The following is a 22,464-nucleotide window of genomic DNA, read 5'->3' as shown; positions in this document are numbered from 1 at the left end:
ACACTGGAGTATCAACTGGCATTAGGTTTTAAATTGTCCAGGAATAAATAAATGTAAAACTTTGAACTTGTAATCTTTAGTACATTTGTTATGGAAACCCTGCTTTGCTTTTCATTTGGTGTGTCTTATCATGGCTTAGAGTCAGATAGTCCTGGATTAAAAATCTGACCAGTAATTAACTGACATGATCTTAGACTTTATCTCTGTGGTTCAAAGCTTCACCATCTGTGAAATTCTATAGATTGCGGTGGTGAGTTAGAGGATCAAAGTAGCTCCATGGTAGAAATACAGTTAGGTATTCAATATATGACAGCTTTAGATAATGCTATTATTAATAAAAATTGGGAATTCAGAACACCAATGATGTTGTTAACCTTTAGTTAGGGTTTTGGAGGAAGGCACACTGACTTTTAAAAAGGAAGCTTAAACTGAGGCCCTTACTATGTAATAGAAGAATCAGTGTCATTGTGTGTGTAAATTTGTTCTCTGATGCTTTTCATAATAAAGCATCTTAATTGCCATTTTAGTATCTTAGATTTGGTTACCACATAATATCAAGGAATAATGCTGTAGTTCTTAATAGTAAATTTATGATATAAATTTGAGAAGTGATATTATTACATAAAAATTGCATTCAATTCCTTCACCTCCCTCCCCATTTTTTTCAAGAGGGCAAACGTGAAAAAATCAATGAGTTGTTAAAATACATTGAAGAGAGATTACATACTTTAGAGGAAGAAAAGGAAGAACTAGCTCAGTATCAGAAATGGGATAAAATGAGACGAGCCCTGGAATATACCATTTACAATCAGGAACTTAACGAGACTCGTGCTAAGCTTGATGAGGTAAAATATTTACCTTTGACACTTAAAATCAGACTAATTTTGTTTTTATGACTTTGTTAAACTCGTGATATTTACATTTCTCAGTAATTTTAAATAGAAAACTTTAAAAAACCTCTGAATGAATTCATTAGCAAATTTTTTCTTCCAGTTTACTGTAAAGAGAATGCCTAGACCAATGTGTCCTTGCTGTAGTTGTATGTGAAATATAATAAGATGGTGGTGTCAGGCAGACCAGATGAGAGGAAAGCCACTTGAGGTTTCTTGGATTTTTTTTTCTTGGATTTTTAGAATATATTAATATCTTGTAATTAGTATTGCTGACATTTTACACAAAAAATTGTGTAGGTAATGCTTCATTTTCTATTTAAAGAAAAGCATTTTCAAACTTTTTGTAAAAATTTTCTAATTATTTCAGTTTATTTTAGCAAATACCAAAAATTTTACTCGATGTTATGAAATATTAAGCAAATACAAAATTAGTTAGAAACACAAAATTAGTTAGAAATGGTGGCTTATTTTTCTTTTTTCAGCTTTCTGCTAAGCGAGAGACAAGTGGAGAAAAATCCAGACAATTGAGAGATGCCCAGCAGGATGCAAGAGATAAAATGGAGGTAAGATTATAAACAAGGTTCAGGTTAACTTATATTTTTTTTTGTTTGTTTGTTTTTTTTAGTTTCTAACTTATATTTTTTGACCTTAGTAATCCTTTTTGTACCAGAATTATAGAATGGTAACCATAAGGGGGAATCATAGGGATCGAGTATTGGAAAGACAGAGTAGTACTAAAAGAGTAAATGAAAGAAAAAGAAGGGACAGAATTAATGGTATTACAATTCTGCCATTGTACTTTTAATTGCCTGACTTGTTTTCTGTTCAATACTTTTTGAATAGGATATTGAGCGCCAAGTTAGAGAATTGAAAACAAAAATTTCAGCTATGAAAGAAGAAAAAGAACAGCTCAGTGCTGAAAGACAAGAACAAATTAAGCAGAGGACTAAATTGGAACTTAAAGCCAAGGATTTACAAGATGAATTGGCAGGCAATAGTGAACAAAGGGTAAGTTAAAATGCTAAAAATGAAAGACATAATATTCAGGTGAGTAGGAACTGCAGAAGACAGTCCTTTATTTGATGGGTTCATGTTTGAGTTTTTTGTAAAACCTTTGCCACATTAAAATAAATTTGCACTTAAAAAGCAACTTAGTACTATCTCTTTCTTACATTTAAAAAAATTTTATATGATCAATTTTTCTCATGAGTTTTTTTTCATGAGAAAACTTTTCTTTTATTATATTCAACCCCAAAAGACAACATTTTATGCTAGACTTAAAAATTGGGCAAAAAAATTTAAGCAGATTGCTTTTTAAATTTATCTTGTTTTATTTACAGAAACGTTTATTAAAAGAGAGGCAAAAGCTACTTGAAAAAATAGAAGAAAAGCAGAAAGAACTGGCAGAAACAGAACCTAAATTCAACAGTGTAAAAGAAAAAGAAGAACGAGGAATTGCTAGGTCTGGGAGTTTTCAACAACACTTTAACTTTCTACATAGTTTCTTTATAGAACCTAGTTATGGGTTAAGAATGTACTAGCACAGTAAAGGGCAAAAGTTAAATGCCATGATTCAAAGAAATAATTGCTAATATTTAACAAATACTGTGGGCCATGGATTATTGTATATATTGCCTACATTGTTTCTACTCAAAAACCCTAGGAAATTGACATTATCTCTACTTGAAATTCAATAAACTTGAGCCTCTTGGTGGTGAAGCACCTTACCTAAGATAACATAGCTAAATAAATGTTGGGCTTCTTAAAGCAGGCATTATGTTCTTTTTTTTTACTCAAGTGACATCTTACTGTATGTTTTATTCTACAACTTTCTTTCCTCAATGCTGTTTTAACAGCTTTTAGTGTCTGTAGATTGGATTTGACAACATTGGCTGATTTCACATTATTTAGTATATTATCATGTTTTTATGCCATATATATTCCTTTTAGTGAATTGCGTGTTTATTTCCTTTGCCCATTTTTTTGAGATTTTTTCCTTACTGTTTCATAGGAATGTTCTATGTAATTTGGACATTATGTTATAATGTATATATGTTATAAATGTTTTCTCTAATTTTTTTCTTGCCTTTTCGAGTGTCTTTTATTGTAAGGAGTTGAAAAGGTAGTTTCTGAGTTGTAGGGCACTAGAACTATCTAGATTTACTGACCTGGAGTAACCCAGACCTGAAATCCTTAGGGTATGAGTTGTCCTTTGACTTTGGGATTTTGAAGTTAAATTACAATTATATAAAACTAGGTAGTTCAAGGAGCTGTATTGTATAATAGTTGCTTTTTATGCTTAATTCCTTTTTTATATATATTTTTAAATGACTTTGTTTTTATATACAGTTGACAATAATTTTGATTAAACTTTCTTATTTTGTGTTCTCATTTTCAACCCATTCTCTTCTATCTTCTGTAGATTGGCTCAAGCAACTCAGGAAAGAACGGATCTTTATGCAAAGCAGGGTCGAGGAAGCCAGTTTACATCAAAAGAAGAAAGGGATAAATGGATTAAAAAGGAACTCAAGTCTTTAGATCAGGCTATAAATGACAAGAAAAGACAGATTGCTGCTATACATAAGGATTTGGAGGACACTGAGGCAAATAAAGAGAAAAATCTGGAGCAATATAATGTAAGAACTTATAATGTGAGACCAGGGGGCAGGGGAGTGCAGAGGGCTGCATTTCTTAAGTGATAATGCATGGCTGTGTATAGGTGAGTAGAAGGGGATGAAAATGATGGGAAGGTAGTATGTAGGACAGGTGTACACAGAACCCTCTTACCCATGAGATCTGTACCAGTTGGTTATTGATTAGTTAATCAAAAACTCAATAGCATAAGATCTTAAAATACATACAGTATATATGTATACGTGTATATATACACAAACATTTGTATATATATCTTAAGCATTTTATTTTAAATAAATATACATTCATGTATCAATCTTTTGATGTAAAGCCTAAGATTTTTTTTTAGTATGAGTGATAAGAGTTTTCAAGGGACTTTCTTACATAATTGCAGGTATAAACACATTTCTCATTAAAATTGGATGAGAACAGGATCCAGGATTCTATCTAGCGTATGTTGCTTTTAGTTGTCATGTTTCTTTTAGCTGCTCTAATCTGGACCAGTTCTCCAAGTCTTTCTTTGATTTTTTTGTGACTTGACATTTTAAATTTTGTTATAAAGTACATATAAATTTATATATTAATTATTTACCCAGAATCTTATAGTTGATTTGCCCATTTAATTCAATTTTTAGTGACTCACCTTTGAATGTATTCACATGTTTTTAAAAAACAACTCTTTGTAGTCATAGTCTCACTTTATTTAATATAATTACATAGCCAAAACAAAAACAGAGAGCAAACACAGCTATCTGTGTAAGCATAAATAACTCAACTGGTAGAATATGATGAATGCGAGTAATAGATAGTAGCTTATTGGTTTTGAAATTGGTTTTGCTGTGGGCTTCAGTCAGGATGTTTTATAGAGGTAGTGGAGAATGCTGGTTAATCCAGGGAGTCAGTTATTTGGAAATTGGTTAGTATAGTTTGAACTGTGGCTACATGTCCTTTCTTTAAACAAAATGAGTTTTATCTAGAGTTCACGGAACCACCAACCTAAGCAGATGCCCCTTTTGAAAGAGGCTGGTGATAAACTAAGATCTTCCATTGAGAGGATTTATTCATTCTTTCTTTTTTTTTGAGACAGAGTCTCACTCTGTTGCCCAGGCTAGAGTGCCATTGTGTCAGCCTAGCTAGCTCACAGCAACCTCAAACTCCTGGGCCTAGGCAATCTTCTTGCCTCAGCCTCCTGAGTACCAGGACTACAGGCATGTGCCACCATGCGCAGCTAAGTTTTTCTATATATTTTTAGTTGGCCAATTAACTTCTTTCTATTTTTAGTAGAGACAGGGTCTTACTCTTGCTCAGGCTGGTTTCAAACTGAATACTCCTGACCTTGAGCTATCTGCCCGCCTTGGCCTCCCAGAGTGCTAGGATTACAGGCGTGAGCCACCACGCCCAGCCTATTCATTCTTAAGCTCCAATATTTTAGCTACAGCTTTGGTTCTCAAAATGACCACTTGTCAAGATGAAGTCTTTGCCTTTATTCTGGATACAGGTGATTTTATAGCCCTGGTTATATTATGTAAACCAGCCTTTTATTTCTTGGTATAATCCTAAATTAATTTTTCCACAGTGTATTTGTAACACCTGCAGTACAAAAAATGAAATACCTTTTTGATGGTTTATTATGCTTTATTTTGTTTCATTTATATAATACATATCCAAGATGCTTACCAAACTAAGTTTTTAGACTTTTCTAACTAACATTAGAGAAATCTTGACCTCAGCAACTGCCACAGAGAAGAGAAGATAGAAGTTCCAATATAAACTATAATGTTTTATTTATTTATTTTTAGGCTGTAAAAACAAGTACTTTGCTCAGTAAAGTCTGTAAAACACATTATTTCAGAATTTAATATACGTAGCTTATTTTATTACTGGTTCTGAATATCATCATGGTCTTAGAAATGGAACCATTAATATTCAGATATACCTGAAAAAAAGAGAATGTGGAATTTTAGAAATACTGTAAGCTCTGGTGCTAATTATTTACACAGTAGTTTTTGAATTGGTTAAGCCTATAAAGATGAAACATTAATTTAGAAAGCAGACTCTTCAAGGTCTACACTCTTCTAGCATGTAATCAGATAGCCTGGGGATGAATTAAGTCATTGCTGCTGAAAAGTTGAATTTTACAAAGGGGATTTGTTTACTCTTTTATGGTTTTAGTTACCACTGAATCCCATATTCCTCTTGTGTAGTATGAAAGAGTTTAATTATTCAAGATGTTGTGAGTCATTCTAATTATCCAAGGTTTTATAAATCAGTTAACAAAAATTTCAGCAAAATATTTTCATTCTTTTTCATCTGATGCAAGGATAGAAATCATGATAAATTTAATTATGTAAGAATTTTGTATATATTCCAGACTTAGTGTATTATAATCTTTAGTTCCATTTAATTTTATTGACATTAGAAATCCTCATAAATGGGTAAATTGACTGGTTTGATTTATGGTCACTTGTGCCCATATTGTACCACTCATTCTTTGGCAGAGGCTTTAATTGAACAGAAGCTGGTAAGCATAAGATTCACATTGCCCTAATGAGTTGACAGCATAAGATAAAGAATATTATGTAGTTATCTGTGCTTTTGTCACATTACTACTAAAAACTAATGCCTTTTAGTACTCTGTGGGAGTATTTGTAATTACTTTGATATTTGCTTAATAAATGGTTATACACAGACAATGTAATTATTAATATCTCATGAAGCACAATTTGAAGTACCCCCCTCAAAAAAGCTGGTTGATCTTCAGATTTATCTTGCTTATTTTATTGCTCTCTACCAAGGCAAGGATTTTTGTTTGGTTTACTTGATGGTTCCCCAGCTCTTAGAATAGTGAGTGCCGGGCACTGTTTTCTGTTTTGTGTGTGTAGAGGGGGCAGTATGAAAAGTATGCATTGCAGTATTTTGAGATTTTGTGAATGTATTTTTGTCTTTTAAAATCCTGGTGTGTATATTGTAGAAATAGTAAGGTTTAGATAGTAATTAACAAAATATTTTAGCAGTATATTATAGAGTATTTCATTTTATGGTTTGTGTTTTCAGGATGATATGCTTTTTTTTTGCCTAAAGATGTTTAAAAATTGAAATTAGAGTTTTTAACAGCTTCATTGAGGTATAATTGACATGCAATAAATTACATATATTGAAAGTGTATCATTTGATGAGTTCTGACAGACATGTACACCTGCAAAACCATCTCCACGGTTAAAATAATGAACATGTTTATCACCCAGAAATGTTTCCCATTCCCCTTGGTAATTCCTCCCTCATTTACCTTTTGGTCCCGTCTCCCCCATCCTTTTACAACTACTGATAAGTTTGATGAAGTTGAATCTTAAGTTTGAATTGTTTTTATTTCCATAGAAACTGGACCAAGATCTTAATGAAGTCAAAGCTCGAGTAGAAGAACTGGACAGAAAATATTACGAAGTGAAAAATAAGAAAGATGAATTGCAAAGTGAAAGAAAGTTCGTATAGAGTAAAATATGCCTTAATATTTTTTTTGCCGTAACTTTTTGAGTATGTTAATTACTGGCTGTTATATTTAAGTTACAAATTGTTCAAGTTTGTTTTCAGTATTTATTCTAAATTGTGTACTGTTACTGCTTTTTCTTACGTGTTTAAAGTTAAAGACAGTCTAACTTTTATTGATTAGTTACTTGTGGAGAGAGGAAAATGCAGAACAGCAAGCACTTGCTGCTAAAAGAGAAGATCTTGAAAAGAAGCAGCAACTTCTTAGAGCGGCAACAGGAAAGGTGGGCAGGTTCTTTTCATTACATCTGTATGCAGTTATTAAAACAGTCATAACACAAAAATGTATTAGCTTTCAAGCTGTAGGTCATTGGTTTCAGGTAATAAATAGGAGAGTATAGTCCAAATCACTTATCCTCTATAAATATGAAACAATAGCGATTATATAAGCAGCCTTATGACCACCTATGCTATTAATGATAGCTCTTTTGATTTTTAACACTAGTGTCATAGAACAGAACCTATGATATAAGGTGTTACATGTAGTTTGCCATATTTCAAGGAGGTGATGTGTTTGTTGGGAAGGATGTTTAATCTCTAATATATTTTAAAATATTTCTTAGCAGGAGTGTCATTGGTGATATTATTTTAATACTTTCAATTCAAACAATTTACAGGCCATTCTAAACGGAATAGACAGCATAAACAAAGTGCTAGACCACTTTCGTCGGAAAGGAATAAATCAGCATGTTCAAAATGGTTATCATGGCATTGTAATGAATAACTTTGAATGTGAGCCAGCTTTCTACACGTGTGTGGAAGTCACTGCTGGAAACAGGTGAAGGAAAGAAGGACTGAGAATAACCTAAGAAACAACTCTCTGTACTTTTAGTAGAATATGTCTTCCATTATCTTCTTATATCCTTGATTCCTTATTTAACTATCTCATTAAAGAAGTAGACGCTAAGTATTTGTTCCTAATTATAGAAACTAGGACTTATCCTCTTTGGATTTTTTCCTTGCCATCATTGGAATTTTCTGAGTAGTCTTTTTTCCCCCCTAATACAATTGGGTTGTATAGAAAAAAGTGAATTATTTGATGCTTAAATGTTTATAACACTTTAAAGTCTAACGAAGGTGTGTTTTACTGTTTATATGTAGGTTATTTTATCACATTGTTGATTCAGATGAAGTTAGCACGAAGATTTTAATGGAGTTTAATAAAATGAATCTTCCTGGAGAAGTCACTTTTCTGCCTCTTAACAAGTTAGATGTCAGGGATACTGCCTATCCTGAAACCAATGTGAGTCAACATGTGTTAAGGTCTCTCTTTCATTAAGTTAACTTTTTATTATATAGATTATTTAACATCTGCTAGTGCCCAGGCACTGTATGCTGGGATTTTCTGATCTATAAGATAAACATGCCTTTCTTCCGATGGAGCATAGTTAGTGCTGAGTGGGGTTGAGGAGGGAGACAAGAGTCAAGCCAAGACATAAAACAAATCATTGCAAAGGTGTAAACTGTTAAAATGTATAAGGATAGGATATTTTGAGAGCATTTCTGTGTGTGACAAAATTAAGGTTAGGGAGTTGGAGAAGAATCCCTGAGGAACTATCATATGAAGTGAATGTTTTAAAGTTTTCTGGATATACTTTTAAAATAGTTTGTAAATTAAATGAAAAATGGCTGGCAAAATGACAGACTGAAAGCATAGCATTGCTTTTGTTACTAGCTAGTATATTTTAGATGGATTAAAAATGTTCTTCAGGCCGGGCGCGGTGGCTCACGCCTGTAATCCTAGCACTTTGGGAGGCCGAGGCGGGCGGATTGCTCAAGGTCAGGAGTTCGAAACCAGCCTGAGCGAGACCCCGTCTCTACCAAAAAAAATAGAAATAAATTAATTGACCAACTAAAAATATATATACAAAAAATTAGCCGGGCATGGTGGCGCATGCCTGTAGTCCCAGCTACTCGGGAGGCTGAGGCAGTAGGATCGCTGAGCCCCGGAGATTGAGGTTGCTGTGAGCCAGGCTGATGCCACGGCACTCACTCTAGCCTGGGCAACAAAGTGAGACTCTGTCTCAAAAAAAAAAAAAAAAAATGTTCTTCAGACACCCTTCCTAAAGAAATGTTGTAATTGCTCTGAGTTACTTCGGAATATTGATGGTAGTAGCAACTGTTTTTACCATCCTCTAATGTTAAAGCTGAAACCCTATGAGGAGGATCAATAATTTAAGTGGAACATTAATTTTACAAGCTACTGAAGGGTCCAGTTTTTTCTGTTTTCAGATCTGCAAATTACCTTTGAAATTTTGGGGAGGAAAAATTGAATATCACAATGTATGAATGAAACAAGACACAAAAGAATGCATGTAGCTTGGTTTCAAGTATACTACATAACAGAACTAAAATGATAGAACTAGAAAGAAGTCCAAGGAAGTGTTCTTAGCACAGAATCACAATTAGTAGTCACCTCCAGCACTGTATATAACCACTGTGTGATTAGGAATGGAGCACACTTATGTCGGTGTTCTGTCTCTTGTGCTATGTAGTGATTATATTGGTATTCTTTCTATTAAGCTTAACCTGTTTATTGCATTTTTCTGTGTATAGGATATATTTCATAATTTTAAAAATTCTAAAAATCCTATCCTAACAGCTTAGGAGAGAGGAAAAATGAAAGTAAATTGTATCTGAAAAAATTTTTCTGAATATCTAATTTAGCTATATAATATATAAAAACATTTGGGGGAAATACTATTTACATTTATTTAGCTCTTCTGTGTGAGCGATATTATACTATCCTAAGTATTTCACATATATCAGCTCATTTAGTCCTCACAATTTTAGAAGGACGGTTCTGTTGTTATTGTAATTTTGTAGATAAAGTAACCATTATGTAGAGAAGTTAAGCAACTTGTCCAGAGCCCATGATGAGTGGTGGAACCAGGATTTTGAACTTAGGTAGTCTGGCTTCAGAGCCACTAAACTCTTTAGCATATGCTGTACTATTTGAAAATCTTAATGATAATGTGAACAAAATTTCCAGGGTATTTCAGTAGAATGATTCTTCTAACTTCTTCAGTATAAAAACCAGTAATTTTGAAATATAATGGTATTTGTGTTTATTTGTATTTCTTAAAGATATAATTTATAATTCTGCTAATAATTTTTAATTAACTTGTGATGTTTTTGCTTACTGACAAAATATTTTTAGGATGCTATTCCTATGATCAGTAAGCTGAGGTACAATCCCAGATTTGATAAAGCTTTCAAACATGTGTTTGGCAAGACACTTATTTGTCGTAGCATGGAAGTTTCAACACAGCTGGCCCGTGCTTTCACTATGGACTGCATTACTCTGGAAGGTTTGTAATAATAATTCTTAGCTTTGACCAAATAAATTTTAATAAATCATTTAACATGTATAATAAGCTGTGTAATATGTCACTTGAGCTGTATGCATATCTGATGAGTCCTATTCATTATAGAAAGAAATGCTAAATTTCTTTTTGAGGTTAGTAAAAATAAAGATGTAAATTTTTTCCCACTCAAGTCATAGACCTCTCTCTTTTTTTTTTTTTTTTTTTTGAGACAGTCTCAACTCTGTTGGCTAGGCTAGAGTGCCGTGGCATCAGCCTAGCTCACAGCAAGCTTGAACTCCTGATCTCAAGCAAACCTTCTGCCTCAGCCTCCTGAGTAGCTGGGACTACAGGCATGCGCCACCATGCCCAGCTAATTTTTTCTATATATATTAGTTGGCCAATTAATTTCTTTCTATTCTTTTAGTAGAGACGGGATCTCGCTCTTGCTCAGGCTGGTTCGAACTCCTGACCTTGAGCAGTCCACCCACCTTGGCCACCCAGAGTGCTAGGATTACAGGTGTGAGTCACCGCACCTGGCCAATTTCTTGAATATTATCTGTGGGATCCAGGTTAAGAACTCCCAGTATATAGGTTCACCCGTCCTCATTTTTTGTTTATTCCTTCTCTTTATGATTTGTTTGTTGAAGAAAGAAGGTCAAACTCCAGCCCCCAGCTTTATCTGTATATATGTACATTTTGTTGTTGGTTGTTGAACTCAGCATCTGAGAATAAATTGTAAAATATCATGTGTAAAATTTAAGCATGCATCTCCTTAGAATGGGAGAAATTGACAAGGTCAGTTTCTTGTATAACTACAGTTTCATTGTTACACCAAAGTAACTTAACATTAACCAAATAGTATCTTAAAAGTATCCACATTTAAATTTTCTCAATTGTTCCAAAATATTTTTCTATCTAGGATCCAATCAGGGATGTATGCAGTGTCTTCTTAGATTCTTTAGATATAGGACAGTTCCTTTTGTGTCTCTCCCCTCTCCTCCTAACCTGCTCCCCCCAGTGAAATGGACTTTCTTATAGAAAGTCTACATTTGTCTTGTTGCTTCCTCATCATTGGATTCAGGGTAAGCATTCGTGGCCTGAATGCTGCATGAGTGATGCATACTTAACTTCTTCATGTAATGTGTGCCATCGTTAGTGATGCTGTTGGATCACTAGTAGATCTCAGTTGTAAAAGTGCCTTTTCCCTTTATAATTAATAAGTGATATGTGGGATTATTAAGACTATGTGAATATCAGGTTCCCTAACAACTTTTTTATCAGTTGTTTTAGCATTTTTTTATTGACCTTGCCTGAATCAGTTATTGCAGTGGGGGTTTCAGAATGATGATTCTTAAATTCTGTCATTGTGTCTACATTTATTAGCAGTCACTCTTCTGTAATGAAAAGCCCTCTCTTTCATTTTTTAAAAAAGTATCACTATGATTCATGGATTCCTTTTTAAAATTCAGTGTGTTATCACATTGTCATTATTTTTGATGCTCGAGTTTTCCCAAATATGGGCAGTGGGAATTCTAGGCTAGGTCCTGTGTCGTCGTCTTCTCATTAGCCTTCAGCACTTCCTTGCTTTCTGGCAGATATTCAGGGTTACCTGGAAGATACATTTTTTTAAAACTACAAATTTTAGCATTGGAAAGAAATTTTTTCAGGGTGACTTAAATACTTAACTTTTTAATTCTCATTATACATTTAAAACCTTTAGATTAGTTTTTTAATATAAGTAAATTCATCATTGAATAAAGAAGTTGTTACATGGAATTATTACCTTATGTTTTATTTATAGGTGACCAAGTCAGTCATCGGGGTGCTCTAACTGGAGGCTATTATGATACAAGGAAGTCTCGACTTGAATTACAAAAAGATGTTAGAAAAGCAGAAGAAGAATTAGGTGAGCTTGAAGCAAAGCTCAATGAAAACCTACGCAGAAATATTGAAAATATCTTTTTATTTTGTGCTTAATGATGGATACTGTAGCGAAAGAACTGTATTTTGATTGCAGTGTATAATCTTTTGTGTGTTGGGTGTGTTTTTTTCATATATACAGTAGAAGAAAAAATTCCATGCCTTTCACTTTGATTTTTATTTAAGCACAGGAGCTTATGTTTGTCTGTTTAATTTCTGAAGACTGAGGGGAAAGGCTAAAAGGTATTTTAATATTGATTCTTTGCTTAACTATGAATAGCTAATACCAGTGAGTCACTTTTGAAAGAGAACTCAAGAAACACCAAAATTAAAGATTATTGGGCAAAGAAAGGAAAACTAAGAAGGATTGGTCAGTGAATTGTAAAAGGAAAACCTGGATAGTGTTGGAACAAAGAGAGGGTGGGAGTATGAGTAATGCCACATACAGTACAGAAGTCAAATATGTAAGGATTGGAAAATATCCATTAGATTTTACTACTTTTGGTGAGACAGAGTCTGGCTTTGTCGCCTGGGCTAGAGAATAGTGGTGTCATAGCTCACTGCAATCTCAAACTCCTGGGCTAAAATGATCCTCCTGCTTCAGTCCCCCGAGTAGCTGGGACTAAAGGCATGTACCACCACACCTGGCTAATTTTTCTATTTTTTTGTGGAGATGGGGTCTTGCCCATGCTCAGGCTGATCTCCAACTTCTGTCCTCAAGTAGTTTTCCTGCCTTAGCCTCCCAAAGTGCTAGGATTACTGGTGGGAGGCACTATGCCCACCACATTTTATTATCTTGAAATTATTTGGTGCAGATTTAGTGTTAATAGAGGAAATGGCTATCAAAAATTCAAGTCTGAGTAAACATAGTTGTTCTTTCACGCAAAAATGATATTGCATGAAGAGTAGCTAGTTCAGCTCTTAACTGCAACAGTCATGCATGTGCATTTTCTTAGAACACCCATAATGCTTTGATGTAAGGCAGAAGTATAATACTTTTTGCTTGCCATTTTGTCATACAATGTTAAAATACAGGTACTTTAGCCTTAAGAAAAAATAAGGTTAATGATTTTTACTGCTTCAAGGACATTCTTAAGCTGGCTGGTTGTTTTTTTTTTTTTTTTTTTTTTTGAGACAGAGTCTCACTTTTTGCCCAGGCTAAAGTGAGTGCCGTGGCATCAGCCTAGCTCACAGCAACCTGAGACTCCTGGGCTCAAGTGATCCTGCTGCCTCAGCCTCCCGAGTAGCTGGGACTACAGGCATACGCCACCATGCCCGGCTAATTTTTTCTCTATATATTAGTTGGCCAATTAATTTCTTTCTATTTATAGTAGAGACGGGGTCTTGCTCTTGCTTAGGCTGGTTTTGAACTCCTGACCTTGAGCAATCCGCCCACCTCGGCCTCCCAGAGTGCTAGGATTATAGGCGTGAGCCACCGCGCCGGCCAGGTTTTTGTTTTTTTTTTAACTGCAAGTTTATAGCTTCTGTGTCATCAGTGCCAACAACAGCAAAGAGAAAAAGGCAAGCATCTTAGCTTTGACCTTGCCCAGGTCTGCATTTCACACTTGGAGAACTGCCTAAATTTGACAAGATGTTCGAACAAGGGAAATATGGGGAATTACTAAGAAAAAAGGATGTTGACAGCATATACCAGCTATCTTCCTGTATTTGATAATCCAGCTAGTTGAATTATTCTTCCACATTGGGGAAGACCCACTTTTCATGCATAACTTCCTAAAGTACCATAATGCCTTAAGCATAATAGATAAGACAGTAAATACTTGTTGAATGAAAAGATATTTTAAGAAATATAGTTAGTTTTTACTTAGCTTCCTTTAGGGTTTTCAAATAATTTTTTTGTTTGTTTAGCAGCTAGTAAAATAGTACACATGTTATTTTGAGAGTGAATGGTGGGGGTAAAATGTTTTAAGCTTCTTTTATGGTTGAGCATGTTTAGGATAGTATAGTTCAGCATTGTTAGGGTCCATAAATGTGAGGACATAACTTATTTAGAGATGAAGAAAAGGGGATATGTGGTGTTAATAAAGAACTGAAGAGAATTTTTGAATATGTGATAATATTTGCAACCTGGAGAGAGTTTTCCTTAGCCTTGTATATGGATTAATAATGAAATTGATCAGTTGATGAACCAAATGCAACAGATAGAGACCCAGCAACGGAAATTTAAAGCATCCAGAGATAGCATATTATCAGAAATGAAAATGCTAAAAGAGAAGAGGCAGCAGTCAGAGAAAACCTTTATGCCTAAGGTTCGTAAGTATGTCTTATAGATTGATTGGGTGGATCATATGTTATATGGGTTATCTTTTTTTTTTGAGACAGAGTCTCACTCTCTTGCCCTGGCTAGAGTGCCATGGTGTCAGTCTAGCTCACAGCAACTTCAAACTCCTGGGCTCAAGCGATCCTCCTGCCTCAGCCTCCCAGGTAGCTGGGACAACAGGCACACACTACTGTGCCCTCCTAATTTTTTCTATTTTTAGTTGTTTGGCTAACTTCTTTCTATTTATAGTAGAGACAGGGTCTCACTTTTGCTCTGGCTGGTCTTGAACTCCTGAGCTCAAGCAATCCTCCTGCCTCAGTCTCCCAGAGTACTAGGATTACAGGTGTGAGCCACCACGCCTGGCCTACATGGGTTATCTTTGAATTTTATATGTTCCATTTTTGTTGGTACTTGTACTTTTGGATATCTACATCTATACTCACATCCAGGGATACCCAGAGTCTCCTATTGGCTGCATTCAAATTTTTCACCTTCATTGGATAAATAGGAATTTTGAGATATGGCACAGTAGTATTGTCTGACCATCAGTATTTAATTTGTCAGTAGCTTTTCTGTCTGGAAGCACTCTGGAATTAGTTGAATAGTGGATTGCATTTTGTCCAGATTGTATTAAAATGAGTAGAAGGCAAACTTTTTTTTTTTTTTTTTTTTTGAGACAGAGTTTCACTTTGTGCCCAGGCTAGAGTGAGTGCCATGGCGTCAGCCTAGCTTGCAGTAACTTCAAACTCCTGGGCTCACGCAATCCTCTGCCTCAGCCTCAGCCTCCCGAGTAGCTGGGACTACAGGCATGCGCCACCATGCTCGGCTAATTTTTTCTATATATATTTTTAGTTGGCCAATTAATTTCTTTCTATTTTTAGTAGGGGTCTCACTCAGGCTGGTTTCGAACTCCTGACCTCGAGCGATCCACCCACCTCGGCCTCCCAGAGTGCTAGGATTATAGGCATGAGCCACCACGCCCAGCCTAGAAGGCAAACTTATATGTGATATTATTTGTCTCATGAACTTGAAGCAGTTTGGCAAATCTTTTACATCTTACATCACTACATCAATAGTATTAATACTATCAATAGGACTAAAACAATAAAGAGATGAAAAATAAAAGGTCCAGAATTGTACCATCCCAGTACATTCTGGCAACTTTTTTTTTTTGCCGGAGGTAGGGAGACAGAGTCTTGCTCTGTCACCTGGGCTAGAGTGCAGTGGCATTATCATGGCTCATTGCATCGTCAAGCTCCTGGGTTCAGGTGATCCTCCTGCCTCAGCCTCCTGAGTAGGTGGGACTACAAGTGGACTCTACCACACCCTGCTAATTTTTCTATTTTTTTGTAGAGACGAGGTCTCACTCTTATTCAGTCTGGTCTCAAACTCATGGTCTCAAGTGATCCTTCCACCTTGGCCTCCCAAAGTACTAATAAGATTACCGGCATGAGCCACCTTGCCTTGCTTCTTGCAACTTTTTAGTCTTATGAATATGCCTTATGAAGATTTTAGTTTAATCATGGGATATGATCTGTTCCACAACCTCCATAGTATTGCATCATAAATATTTTTCTTGTTGCTACATAGTCCTAGTTGCCAAATTTAATGGGTGCCTAATATTTGAGTTGATATAATTATTTATTTAGCTTACTAATATCAAATACAAATTGTTTCCAGTTTTTTACTATTAGTATAATATATTTTACTATTATAATAAATACAATGACTAATACCTTTAATAATAAATGAATAATCTGTCATATAGCAACGTAGCTTACAAAGTTTGGAGGCAAGTTTGCATGCTATGGAGTCCACCAGAGAGTCATTGAAAGCAGAACTGGGAACTGATTTGCTTTCTCAACTTAGTCTGGAAGATCAGAAGAGAGTAGATGCACTGAATGATGAAATTCGTCAACTTCAGCAGGCAAGTATAACTTGCAGTAAAAAAATTTTCATTGATAATTGGCTGTTATGAAAAGTGTCTTTTTTGCTAAATAAAAGAATGTGAAAGTAGATCTGTAGGTTCTGGACTAAAAAAAAAAAAGTAAAACAAAAGAATGTGAAAGAAAACATTGAGAAACATAAAAACGAGACTTGGACTTAATATCCGTAAGAATAAATTTTTCTATGCCATTCTGGCTATGTTAGGATTATATAAGAAATCTTCATTTTCTCCTATCTTATTTAGTTATCAGTATTACTATTACTAGTAAGATTGAGTTTGTTTAATAATGATTTAAAGATTTAATAATGTTTGAGTAAACATTTTAGTATTTGATTTTTTAATGCATAGATATGCAAACAACACTGAGTCCAAAAAATGAAAAGTAGGAAAAGAAAACTATTTTTGACAGCACTTTATAGAAATAACCAGGCATAAAAATTTAGCATTATGGATAAGCAAAAAAGAGAAAATGAAGAAAGTATGGGGCTTTTTGGAAGGGTATAAAATAGAAAAGTCTATTTTCAGCTCATTTGAGCAAAAGTAATGGACGAGACAGCAGATGAACAGCATTCCTGTGTGTGAAATATGCATGCTCATGTAGACCTAATTTTTCTTCTTAATCCTAGGAAAACAGACAGTTGCTAAATGAAAGAATTAAATTAGAAGGTATTATTACTCGAGTAGAGACTTATCTCAATGAGAATCTGAGAAAACGCTTGGACCAAGTAGAACAGGTATGTTCTTTTTTTTAGGGTTGTTTGGTGACCATAACCTATTAAAATTGGTTAAGAGGCTCTGATTAAAAGCATGAATTTTCAGGACAAAAAGCCTAGTAATATGTCCATGAGCCTTGGGTTGGAGTTCTGGGACTGCCACCTAGTGTATGACTTTGGACAAGTCATTTAATATTTCTGACCCTCAGTGTCCTCTTATGTAAAATAAGCATAGTAGTACCTGTTTTGTATGATTGCTATCCTGGTACATTCTAGGTGTTCAGTTAATGTTTTCTTAGAAGTAGTCAGATGCTGAGAAATTTTCAAGTAATTATATCATTACTCCCCCGCCTTATGGATACTTTATGCGCAATTATATGAAGTATGTTTATTTTTTGTTTTCCTGAGTGTTTATTCAAGCATAATAACAGCTATAGAAACTATTGGCAGTCTTTACATTTCGAAGCTAACAAAATTTGTATTTTGCAGTTTAATCCTCATAGGTTCTTTTGTGTTGCAGGAACTTAATGAATTGAGAGAGACAGAAGGGGGTACTGTTCTCACTGCCACAACGTCAGAACTTGAAGCCATCAATAAAAGAGTAAAAGATACTATGGCACGATCAGAAGGTGAATTTTTATATAAAATTTTTTTGATACTTGGCTTGTTTTATAAAATTATTTACTAAAAAATAAAATATCCATATAGTCAAAAGCATGTACTAAAGATTTTTTTTCATCATCATAAACAATTTATAGTGAATGGAGTAGATTGACTATAAATTATAACTTTTGTTGAAATATTCATGACAGTTTTATGACACCATAGATTATTCATTTCATTGACAGAAGTATGAGGTACCTGAATCAAGTTTCTCTTGTCACTTAGTTGCTGAGAAGAAAATAATTTTTTAGTTTTTAATGAACATGAATATAAAGTAATGAAACATACACTTCAGTGACTCATATACACTCCTAATTTTGTCCTGGCTTAAATAGTTCATGAATTCTCACAGTAAAATATAAAGAAACACTGACAAAACCTAAGACCTATCTCTTTTGGTAGATCTGACTATTAAAATAAAATCTTTGCTCATGTAACACTCTGGCTTTAAAATAGATATTACAAGCTAATTTTGTTTTTTCCTTATCTTAGATTTGGACAATTCCATTGATAAAACAGAAGCTGGAATTAAGGAGCTTCAGAAGAGTATGGAGCGCTGGAAAAACATGGAAAAAGAACACATGGATGCTATAAATCATGATACTAAAGAACTGGAAAAGATGACAAATCGACAAGGCATGCTATTGAAGAAGAAAGAAGAATGTATGAAGAAAATTCGAGAACTTGGATCACTTCCCCAGGAAGCATTTGAAAAGTACCAGACACTGAGCCTTAAACAGGTAAATCTTGGTGATTTTAAATTCCAAGTCTTATTGTAAATTGCTCTGTATGTGAGTTTATTTATATATTTTTTTCTCTTTATAGTTGTTTCGAAAACTTGAACAGTGCAACACAGAATTAAAGAAATACAGCCATGTTAACAAAAAAGCTTTAGATCAGTTTGTAAATTTCTCTGAGCAGAAAGAAAAGTTAATAAAGCGACAAGAAGAGTTGGATAGGGGGTACAAATCAATCATGGAACTAATGAATGTACTTGAACTTCGAAAATATGAAGCTATTCAGTTAACTTTCAAACAGGTATGTTTATAGTTAACATACACATAGGACAAAAGCTTCAGCTCTTACTCAGTTTGTGAAGATTTTAAAGCTTCCCCCCTCCCTTGACAGGTGGATCTAAAACTTAATGAACAAATCCAGCATACAGGTTGTAACATACAGTAACTTAAGTGTTTTACACAGCTCTTAAGAGGATACAATCCGTTATTTTTGTTCTTAAGATTAAAAAATAATTGGTTGCTTTTAAATATTTGTCTTTGTTTTAAGCAGTAATATGAATAATTCCACTTAAGCAAAATTTATATTTGAATTGACCTTTTTTTTTTTTTTTTTTTAAGGTCTCCAAGAACTTCAGTGAAGTATTCCAGAAGTTAGTACCTGGTGGCAAAGCTACTTTGGTGATGAAGAAAGGAGATGTAGAGGGCAGTCAGTCTCAGGATGAAGGAGAAGGGAGTGGTGAAAGTGAGAGGGGTTCTGGGTCACAAAGCAGTGTCCCCTCAGTTGACCAGTTCACTGGAGTTGGAATTAGGGTAAAATACCATTACATTCCATTTTCCTCAGAACATTACCAAAGTAGAATTTATAAAATCTTTAGCAAATCTAAATTGGTACATTATTTGCAATTTAATTTTAAGAGATGATGGTGATTCTACTCCTTTAGGTTGTTAACTTATAGTGTATTTTCTTAGGTATCATTTACAGGAAAACAAGGTGAAATGAGAGAAATGCAGCAGCTTTCAGGTGGGCAGAAATCCTTGGTAGCCCTTGCTCTCATTTTTGCCATTCAGAAATGTGACCCAGCTCCTTTTTACTTGTTTGATGAGATTGACCAGGCTCTGGATGCTCAGCACAGAAAGGCCGTATCAGGTACAGTTTTGGTTTTGTACTTACCAATGAGAACTTGCTTAAAGATTATACCTTACCTCTTCTATAGTGGTATTTTGTTGCCTGAGGAATTGCAGGGGACTAGACAGGTTATATATTCAGTAAGTAAAATCACTTCTCTTTTGCAGGTTTTTAAAAGTTAAATATTAGACTACTTTATGAGGTTTAATTATGTGAGAAGTAGCTGTAATTCTTTGAGTTAATTGAAAATCCTACTCTAATTAAATTTTCATACAAAAGTTTCTCATTTTAAAACTTGTTTTTCTTAATGTTAGACTAGTCCCTGTCATAAACAAGGCTGATTCTATATTTAAAGAATCTAATTCTGATCTTGGGTAAGTTAAAAAAGTCTTTGGGGGAATGAGTAACAGAAGGAAGTTTGTTTTTTGTGTGAGAAAACTTACTTTGCCCTAACTAATGCATTGTTAGAAGTTGCTTTCTCTTTATTAAGTAAGAACTTTATATTTTATAACTTTAAGATATTAGGGTTAAAGATAACTAAGAAGTTAAGTTGGTAATTTTTGCAGATGTATGTATGAAAAATAAAAATCACAGGCTGTTTTGACAGTTTTGAATTTTAGGTAAGAGTAAAGATAGTTGCTTTTTCAATTTTAAGATCTGCCAAGAACTTACTAAATTACTATTTCTTTTTACAGATATGATTATGGAACTTGCTGTACATGCTCAATTTATTACAACTACTTTTAGGCCTGAACTGCTTGAGTCAGCTGACAAGTTTTATGGTGTAAAGTTCAGAAATAAGGTAATTTTAGTTTACATTAAGTTTGTTAGTGTTTCATTATATTTATTGGATTCTTGTTTGTTTGTTTGTTTTTGAGACAGAGTCTCACTTTTGTTGCCCTGGCTAGAGTGAGTGCCGTGGCGTTAGCGTAGCTCACAGCAACCTCAAACTCCTGGGCTCAAGCGATCCTCCTGCCTCAGCCTCCCAAGTAGCTGGGACTATAGGCATGCACCACCATGCCCGGCTAATTTTTTTTTTTTTGTATATATATTTTTAGTTGGTCAATTAATTTCTTTCTATTTTTAGTAGAGACAGGGTCTCGCTCAGGATGGTTTTGAACTGCCAACCTTGAGCAATCCGCCTGCCTCGGCCTCCCAGAGTGCTAGGATTACAGGCGTGAGCCACCGTGCCGGCTGGATTCTTGTTTTATCTTACTTAAATAGTAAAAGAAAACTTAGTCCTTGTTTATCTGATGATAATGTCTTTGTAAAAAAACTTTAAATACTTAAGTTTAGTGATTTTTTTTTTTTTTTTTTTTTGTGCAGCATTCATTACATTGATTTTCTTTTCTTGAAACATAGTCTCACTTCTGTTGCCTGGGCTAGAGTGCCGTGGCATCAGCTTAGCTCACAGCAACTGCAAACTCCTGGGCTCAAGTGATCCTTCTGCCTCAGCCTCCCAGGTAGCTGGGACTACAGGCATGCGCCACCATGCCCAGCTAATTTTTTCTATATATTTTCAGTTGGCTGATTAATTTCTTTCTATTTTTAGTAGAGACGGGGGTCTCACTCTTGCTCAGGCTGGTCTTGAACCCCTGACCTTGAGCGATCCTCCCACCTCGGCCTCCCAGAGTGCTAGGATTACAGGCCTGAACCACCGCACCCAGCCCATTGATTTTATTTTCATTGGCATTATGCGACTACTTTAATGTGTGATCTTTAACAGTTACATACATTCATTTATATTTGGCTGGACTTCAGAGCTAGCCTTAGGATTCTTTGATGAAATAGCAAAGTAATAGAAACTGAACAAAAAAATAGTTTAAATGTTTAGGCATAATTGTCTACATATCTCTTCAGAGCATTAAAATACAGAGTATTTTTAAACCCACACATTGAACAAACACAATTGTAAATAAAGTTCTCAGTCGGTGCTTCAGAATCATTTGGCTTAGTATATAAAATATATAGGTAATAAGCTATATATTTTTAATATTACCCTATACAATGTAAACACTATATATTTCTTTAGGATTTAACAGATTTTGTTTTTAACATTTATTCTTCTTCAGGTTAGTCATATTGATGTGATCACAGCAGAGATGGCCAAAGACTTTGTAGAAGATGATACCACCCATGGTTAAGTGGAAAATACTGCCCACTGGTTTGGAAGATGTGTATAGTAATATGATTCTCATACCCAGAAACTGTAAATTTAAACCTAAATATTTGGTCATTATTCATAGTTTTCAGACTTATAGCATACATAGTCCTTTTATATTTCTGTCTTTGTATTTTATAAGACACCCTGTAATGTTACATTTCTACTTATAGTTTAGGAATTTTATTTCCTGCGCTTTTTGTAAAGTGTCCTGCTCCTGTTTTAAATCTTTTGAAACATGCTAAATATTCTTTCCTAATTATTTTATCAGTTGTACTGCCTCTTTTTTTATAGCTTCAATTAAATAATTGGTTTTGTGACTAATTTAGTATTTTATGTCTTTTTTTGTTTGTTATTGTCTCTTCTAATGAGAACACCGATCAGATTGGATGTAAGGCCCCATTTTGACTTAATCACCTTTTTAAAGATCCTGTCTTCAAATACAGCTACATCTGAGTTACTGGGAATTAGGGCTTCAACATGTGAATTTGGGGAGGGGGACACAAAACAGCCCCTGTGGGAACATTGATTTATTAC

The 22,464-nt window shown here is 34.5% G+C and overlaps 1 protein-coding gene across 1 annotated transcript in view; it reads left to right on the top strand.

Annotated features, from left to right (window-relative positions):
* The window catches only part of SMC3 (structural maintenance of chromosomes 3), a 37,890-nt gene extending 15,639 nt beyond the window's left edge, over window positions 1-22,251 (top strand). The window contains exons 9-29 of the mRNA XM_012771196.3: window positions 670-845; window positions 1,376-1,456; window positions 1,737-1,901; window positions 2,234-2,355; window positions 3,316-3,529; window positions 6,903-7,006; window positions 7,195-7,294; window positions 7,688-7,848; window positions 8,172-8,313; window positions 10,231-10,381; window positions 12,180-12,332; window positions 14,417-14,568; window positions 16,348-16,506; window positions 17,154-17,261; window positions 17,761-17,869; window positions 18,396-18,643; window positions 18,729-18,941; window positions 19,259-19,450; window positions 19,610-19,787; window positions 20,462-20,568; window positions 21,839-22,251. Of these exons, the coding sequence (XP_012626650.1) occupies window positions 670-845; window positions 1,376-1,456; window positions 1,737-1,901; window positions 2,234-2,355; window positions 3,316-3,529; window positions 6,903-7,006; window positions 7,195-7,294; window positions 7,688-7,848; window positions 8,172-8,313; window positions 10,231-10,381; window positions 12,180-12,332; window positions 14,417-14,568; window positions 16,348-16,506; window positions 17,154-17,261; window positions 17,761-17,869; window positions 18,396-18,643; window positions 18,729-18,941; window positions 19,259-19,450; window positions 19,610-19,787; window positions 20,462-20,568; window positions 21,839-21,910 (3,107 nt within the window). The 3' untranslated portion in view covers window positions 21,911-22,251. The remainder of the gene's footprint in view (window positions 1-669; window positions 846-1,375; window positions 1,457-1,736; window positions 1,902-2,233; window positions 2,356-3,315; window positions 3,530-6,902; window positions 7,007-7,194; window positions 7,295-7,687; window positions 7,849-8,171; window positions 8,314-10,230; window positions 10,382-12,179; window positions 12,333-14,416; window positions 14,569-16,347; window positions 16,507-17,153; window positions 17,262-17,760; window positions 17,870-18,395; window positions 18,644-18,728; window positions 18,942-19,258; window positions 19,451-19,609; window positions 19,788-20,461; window positions 20,569-21,838) is intronic.
* The last annotated feature ends 213 nt before the right edge of the window (window positions 22,252-22,464 follow it).

The sequence above is a fragment of the Microcebus murinus genome, chromosome 14 (assembly GCF_040939455.1).
Source record: "Microcebus murinus isolate Inina chromosome 14, M.murinus_Inina_mat1.0, whole genome shotgun sequence".
Classification (NCBI taxonomy): Eukaryota; Metazoa; Chordata; class Mammalia; order Primates; family Cheirogaleidae; genus Microcebus; species Microcebus murinus.
Note: the sequence above shows the minus strand (reverse complement) of the source record. Positions and strands in the feature narration are given on the sequence as shown.